Source organism: Syngnathus leptorhynchus, chromosome 14 (assembly GCF_054491065.1).
Source record: "Syngnathus leptorhynchus isolate UIUO chromosome 14, UIUO_Slep, whole genome shotgun sequence".
In the NCBI taxonomy this organism is placed as follows: Eukaryota; Metazoa; Chordata; class Actinopteri; order Syngnathiformes; family Syngnathidae; genus Syngnathus; species Syngnathus leptorhynchus.
Window position 1 is genome coordinate 10,550,522 of NC_141208.1, and position 6,907 is coordinate 10,557,428.

Genomic DNA, 6,907 nt, shown 5'->3' on the forward strand with positions numbered 1-6,907 from the left:
TCATGTATAAAAACTTGTTTGTGGTTACATTTTGTATGTGAACTTGTCTAAAATTGTGCACTTATGGTTTCTTTCAGCATGAACGCGCACGTAAGAAGTGACGTAAGTTGCTTACGCACACCGCAGCAGCGGGACTTTCTAATTGTTTGCATGGGCGTCGTCGTTGATTGGCATTAATACGTCACCTGAAAGTCGTCCCCAGAAAAGCCATCAACGTTCACACAGATTTTCCATTGCGCAAACCCGAAGAGTGATTAACAAAACGAATTATAATGGAGGAGGTAAGGAAATGTGATTTGTTGCTTTATTTTCCAAATGCTGCGTAATTTTCATGAGCTAGTGAAGGCGAGGAGGCGATCTTCGAGCGAGCTTCGTTAATTTGCTGTTGCAGTGTAGTTTTTAATTGTTTTTCTTACTCTATCAACATGCTCCACCGACCAAGATCACCTTAGCATTACCATTATGCCAAATTATCTGTATGTTTTTTGTTTTCTGTAATTTAAACATTTTTTTTACCTACAACATTCTTGATTGAAAGTTATTATTTTGGTCTTGGCTATTGGAAACCATATTCCATTAACTGTATTCATGATAAATCAATTATTTTCTTTCAGGAGAGTCAAATCAGTTTCAAAGATTTGAGAGCCAAGTTTCAGGAGGAAGCACTTTTGGCTCAGTCCAAAACCACTCGACCTTCTGTAGCGGAAAAACCCAAAAAGCTTCCTCATGTTGGAGGCCACTGTAGTTCGGTGGTTAACAGTATCAATATTGCCACAGAAAACAAGACAACTGTGGTTCCCAGAGTTATCTTCAGAAACGAACTGCGAGCTTCAGGGGGAAAGTGGCCAATTCCTTCTCCGACGCGACCTACGCAGATCTCCCCCTCCTCTCTATCCACAAATGGAGACAGCACAAAATGGCAGTCCTTCAAAGAACGACACATGCCTCGGGTGCTTCCCGTTTTGTGTTCTAAAGATCAGAAGATTGATCATCTGACTAAAAATGAATTGCCACAAGACCAAGAGGTCGTGAAAGAAGTGCCACAAATAAAACCCAAGAAGAATAATTTGCTGCTTGCTTTGAAGTCTTCCAGAGTGTCAAAGGTTAGCACAGAAAGCGAAGAGGAACCCTCATATGCTGAGTTGACCACCAGACCTTCTAGCGCTCCGGGTGAGCTGCCCTCTGTGGAAAAACAGACTTCAGGTGATGGTATTTGGCTCCAAGGAGACCAAGTTACCGAAGTGCGCCACCTCTCCAATCCAGATGTCTCAATCATACCTTCGTTAGGAGAGACGAGTGTCGACTCTGACAATCGCATCGTTAGAACCTTGGAGAGGGCCAGGAGAAAGTTCTCCCGCCCAAACATATTGAGTTCCAGCAAACCCAGGAACGTGCGTTCTCCTGACTTTGCAACCAACGAGAGATCACTCCTTTCGCCGTCCATGGACAATGTGGAGCCTGATCTAGCTCCACTTCCACCTCTACCAGTTAGTCTCCCACACCTTGCTTGCATCTCTGCCCGACCCTTCTCCAAAGTCAACAACTCTGCTCGAAGTACGTATGTTGCAAACATTGTTCTCTAACACCATGCGTGAACTTGTTTAACGTTTTCTCTTCTCCCAAAGAACCTGCATTTATGAAGCCGTGTCGCCCAGATAAAGCTGAGCGTCCTTCTGTCATTGCCGACCTTCCCTCCCATTCGACTGTTCAAAAGAATCCACTGCCTGACTTGAGGTCACTGGGGCCAAAGCCATTAAAGCCTCCCAGACCGCCATTAGTCACCCTCAGAAATTACCAAAAACCTTCAGTTAATGGTGTGTTAAATTTATCATATTTTCCCTCCTTGTTTTTTGTTCTTTCATTTTTGTGGTAAGCGTCGGCATCTGCTTAAGTGTGAAAATCTTTTCTCCACAGAGATGTTAAAAGATCTCAGCCCGCAGCCAGCTAATGAAAAGCCAATCTCCAGTGCTGTGCTGGATGCTCTTGTTTTCCCAGACTATGAGATGGAGCCCACAGAGAGCGAAGCTGTAGATATTTCCGCATTAAACCTAGAGGTTCTAGATTTGGGAGGCCTCAGCTTCCCACTTCCTGACTATGGAGTTCCTGAATCCAAGGCTTCACAATGTGACACGTGTACCTCCGCAGGGGCCAATGAAAGCCCTGTCGTCGAACAGCTCAAACTTTGCGGTCTGAATGAAAGAGCTCCTCATGCAGCCAGCTTTCCTGAACCGTCAAATCAGTCCATCAGACATGAGCAAAGTAGCCCAAGTGAGAACGTGAAGGTTCCTCCTACTCCAACCTCTCATGCTGATGAGTCCCACTCTGCCCGAGATGAGACTGACCTCAGTCTCCAAGCAGCCACAGCTTCTGAAGCGAGCCACACGCATACAAGGTGAGCGTCACTGAGAATCTTTTTTTATATTTATGTCTATCTATCTCTATCTCGCGCTCTCTATCTCGCGCTCTCTATCTCGCGCTCTCTATCTCGCGCTCTCTATCTCGCGCTCTCTATCTCGCGCTCTCTATCTCGCGCTCTCGCTCTCTCTATCTCTCGCTCTCTCGCTCTCTCGCTCTCTCTATCTCTCGCTCTCGCTCTCTCTATCTCTCGCTCTCTCTATCTCTATCTCTCTCACGCTCTATCTCTATCTCTCTCACTCTCTATCTCTCTCGCTCTATCTCTATCTCTCTCGCTCTATCTCTATCGCTCTAGCGCTCTCGCGCTCTCTATCTCTCTCTCGCTCGCGCTCGCTCTCTATCTCGCGCTCTCTATCTCTCTCTCGCTCGCTCTCTATCTCGCTCTCTATCTCGCTCTCTATCTCGCTCTCTATCTCTCGCTCTCTATCTCTCGCTCTCTATCTCTCGCTCTCTATCTCTCGCTCTCTATCTCTCGCTCTCTATCTCTCGCTCTCTATCTCTCGCTCTCTATCTCTATCTCTATCTCTCTCTATCTCTATATATAAATAAATAAATAAGATTGTTTGTTTCAGTGACCAAAACTATGAGTGTGACAATGTATATGAAGATGTGGACAAGTTCTTCTTGTGTCAGAACTCGCGCAAGCAGAAAGGCAATCTGAGGAGTGAGATTACATCCTTATTTTTCCCCCCCACCTAAATAACCCTCGCAGAGCTAAACGTAACCTTTTCTCTTAGATCCATATGCTGACAACAACCTTCCTGCGGTGAGTCATTTTTTTTAAGCGTTTGTCATTTCATTCTTCACTTTTCCTTGCGCCGCCTGTGCTTGACGTATTGTTTACCTCAAGAAAGAGGAAGCGGCTCTTCACATTTGGCCACGGAATCCATGGTATGATCAGTGGTCTTTTAATTGACATGGATTGTATTTGCCAGATGGAAGCCCGCCTTTGATTTAGTTTCTCTCACTGTGCTGATCAAAACAGGGGCAGCACATCAGGAGAACATTCATCCCATAATCACGTCCACAGGTATGTTGTGCAATCCGCATTGCCAACTGGAAAAATGGAAAACAAGCCTTTGTTGCTGCCCACCAGTCCATTTTTTTTCCATCTTCAGTAAAGAACGTCAAAGCCCTAGCGTGGCTGACTATAAGGAACTGAAGAAGAGAGAGAAGCAGCGACTGGACAAGGAGAAAAAGGAGCAAAAAGAGAGAGAGAAGAAGGAGAATGAAATGAAAAAGAAGTTCAAAGTAGGTCTGGCCAATATTGGAGCAAAGGTCACTAATTATTTACTGCTGATGAAGAGAAAGCATAAACTGAAGGCTGAGGCGATTTTGGTGTGTTTCTCGAGGTGACGGGCGACGAAGTGCCCATGTACCACGCGAAGGTGATGGTGGCTAGTAAAGTCCGCAAGAATGACCTACCTGTTAAAAGCGGCGACACTGTCAGCATTATTCGTACCACCAACTGCCCAAAGGGAAAATGGTTGGCACGGGATGCAAACCACAAATGTGAGTTGAAATGAACATCACGTCTCAGTAGACTGTTTTAATTCATTCATTCATTCATTCATTCATTGACTGTGCACTGACTTGGCTTTCGCAGATGGCTACATCTCAGTGATGAATGTGGAGCTTAATATCAAAGAGATGTTGGAGCTGGGGAAAAAGGCCCAAGCAGCGGGACGTGCTTGTAACATGGATGGGGACACCATCAGCATTGGAAGCAGGTGCCAAAAAGCATCAGTGCACATCTCAAGCTAACATTTGTAACATTTGTTTTCCTTTTCAGATCCTCAAGCCACCTTGTAGTCACAAGCAGTTGTGAGTATCACAAAAATGTGCTAGATGCAAAAGAAATATAAACCCATGTATGTCGTTTATGGACAATGAAGGTCATTACTAAAATGAGGTTGCTAAAATAAAATAAATAAAAATTATGATTATTTTTAGTAATCCACTATTTAACAGCAAGCATCCAGTTCTTTTCCATCCAAGACGTTTATTTTTTTTCAAAGAAGGAAACAAAAATCCCTCAAAATGTGGTACTTGTGTTTTGTAAGTGAATATAGACTTAGTGACAAACCACAGTTGTTTCAAACTTGGGCAAAGATACCTTAAAAGTCCCAAATGACTTGACCTAAATACCATCATACTCCAGACAAGTCTGTTTTGTCTGTTTTTATGAAACGTTGGCTGGTGGGTCTTGGTTGGTTCTCTGTCAAACCTCAGCTGTCAACTGCTTAATCAAAAGCAATTGTTTTCGCTCAGTCACAGACGACAGCGAGGAATGGGCCTGTGAAGACGAGATGCTCTCAGCCTGCCAGTAAGTGGGATAATCTCGCCTTTCTCCCCGTTCGTTGAGGAACAAGTGACCAGCACGAACTACTTGCACTTCATCCTTGCAGCATTCCCTATCAGCCCACCTCCATTCCAGAAACGCGTAAGTTACATTCAATTCATGTTTTTTTTTTTTTAAGTTTAATGCAAGAACATCAAGTATTTCCCCTCAAGTCGTCTTTCAAACGGCAATATGAGCTTCACTAATAGTGATGTACAATATAGAGTAAATGCTTTTGATGTGAATGTTCTTGACTCCATTCGTCTTTTCTCTGTTCCTTGTTCGCATTTTTTTGTCCTCTCCCCTTCGGTGTTTCTGACAGCACATGACCTTGTGAAGAACCAGCACGGATTGAGTGATGCCAACTTTCACCACACTCAGTAAGTCAAATGTGCACATTGTTAATGCAGATGCTCTAGAAATTATTATTATTATTTTTTTTTTCAAAAAATGTCTGCAGTAATTTTCAATTAATGGCAAGACTTTAAGCCTTGCATCAATTTGAAACAATAAATTGTGAATCAAACCTCAAGCATCATTTCACAACTGATTGTTTTTGATACAGGAGCCACTACAGTCAGAATATAAATTACAATTCAGCGTAAATAAAAACAACTATTGTCAGGTCATGGAACATGTTAAGGTGCTTTGTAGCTCTAGGAAATATTTTCTTTTCTTTTTAAGGAGAAGACATGAAGCTCTGCAGAAGCTGGCCATCTTTTTTGAACATGGCCAAGATGAATTTAGTCATGTTCCTGATAGTGGAGCTCCAACCCCGACTAGGTATAATATTATATCTATTATTCTTTTGTGAAATTACAAACTTGTGTTTTATGTTGTTGGCAATGTGTATTCAGCAACATTTTTCTCCCCATTTTTCTTTCCATTGTGTCTGGATCTCAAGCTCTGATCCTCCAAGTAAGTGTTTTCATGGATCCACTGTTACCACAAGCAATCACTGTGAAGGACAATCTACAAGACTGTTTGAAGTCTTGCAATATCTGAAGACTGAATCTGTCTGACATCACTGTTTTCTTTTATCCAGACTTCTTGTGTGCCGTTGAAGAGCTTCCTTACCAGTTAGTATTGACCTTAAATCAGTAAAGCCAGTTTTTATGATTGCATATTCAAGGCTTGGTCATACATTCTTGCCACTGGTACATTAAATAAGACTATTCTACTTTGACAGTGAACAAGAAGTGGACTTCTCAGAAGTGGAACTTCTTCCTCCACCGCCGTTGTATGCTGACAACGACTGAGTAAAACATCTGCTAACATTTGAAACTGTACTTTTACCCAAGTATCTGGTGGGACTGCAAACTGAAAGAAAAGCTATCCCTGGCCAATTAAAATAAGCATCCGAATGAGGCTTATATTCTTTTTACACTTGCTAAGTGGTTGTGGGTGTTTCACTTTGTTTGATGATTCATACCACATCTGGTTCACATTGTTTCTTTGGTGTGTTATGTTACTGCACAATACAAAGCTCACATGCAGAAGATAAATCATGCCTTTTTTTTTTTTTTTTTTCCCACAAACAAATGTTTTTCCATTTTTTTGTTGTCGTTTTCTCTGCGTTAAATTGAATAGTGTAACACCCTCATATGTAGTTAGGATAGTAGTCACTGGCTGCTTTATTCCCTTGACTTTGCAATTTTACAACATCCAGCCAAAATATTACTGAATAATAAAAAAAAAAAATACAATCAATCAACATATCTTCTCCAAATATAATAATGTTAAGTTTTGATTGAATCTATCAGAGAGGTATTATTTCACGATGTGTATTATGGTTGCTTGTGGTGGTGTAGAATGGTACTCTGTTTAATTGAAAGCCGTTTCTAAAAATTTGGTTACATTTAACAAGAAACCTGCACTCCATTCACTGCATTTGGAGTATGTAAGAAATATTAAATGATCTCTGCTCGTGGTCAAATTGTATTTAATTTTTAAGATCATAAAGTTTCGAGTGTTTATAGCTTCAGTAACCAATCTGGACAAATACTATGATAATAAAAGTAATGATAACGTTCAACATTGTGCTATGCTGTATTTTTCTTATAAGTTCTAACTGAAGCGCCTTAACTTCTTCAAATTGCTACTTACATATTGTCCATTAAAACAACAGAAAATAAATTGTAAGCATAAAAA

At 41.5% G+C, this 6,907-nt stretch overlaps 1 protein-coding gene across 3 annotated transcripts; it reads left to right on the forward strand.

Annotated features, from left to right (window-relative positions):
- Positions 1-97: 97 nt before the first annotated feature.
- Positions 98-6,474, forward strand: LOC147046632 (uncharacterized). Of its 3 annotated transcripts, none has more exons than XM_085929484.1 (19): positions 98-281; positions 615-1,554; positions 1,626-1,814; positions 1,915-2,392; positions 2,988-3,079; positions 3,153-3,181; positions 3,266-3,306; positions 3,401-3,445; positions 3,534-3,666; positions 3,768-3,927; positions 4,022-4,145; positions 4,208-4,239; positions 4,693-4,741; positions 4,824-4,858; positions 5,079-5,136; positions 5,441-5,539; positions 5,661-5,674; positions 5,802-5,835; positions 5,946-6,474. In XM_085929484.1, the coding sequence occupies exons 1-19, from the start codon at positions 273-275 to the stop codon at positions 6,013-6,015; spliced, it is 2,631 nt and encodes an 876-aa protein (XP_085785610.1). In that variant the 5' UTR covers positions 98-272; the 3' UTR covers positions 6,016-6,474. The 3 variants fall into 3 exon arrangements, with proteins under 3 accessions (XP_085785610.1, XP_085785609.1, XP_085785611.1); XM_085929483.1 differs by having other exon boundaries at positions 99-281; positions 4,687-4,741; XM_085929485.1 differs by lacking the exons at positions 2,988-3,079; positions 3,153-3,181; positions 3,266-3,306 and having other exon boundaries at positions 99-281; positions 4,687-4,741.
- Positions 6,475-6,907: the final 433 nt, after the last annotated feature.

Excerpts from the sequence above, each read along its gene's own strand:
- LOC147046632 (XM_085929483.1), top strand. Across the intron at positions 3,080-3,152 it reads GCAGAAAGGCAATCTGAGGA|ATCCATATGCTGACAACAAC; the intron begins GTGAGATTACAT and ends CTTTTCTCTTAG. Across the intron at positions 3,928-4,021 it reads ACGGGATGCAAACCACAAAT|ATGGCTACATCTCAGTGATG; the intron begins GTGAGTTGAAAT and ends TGGCTTTCGCAG.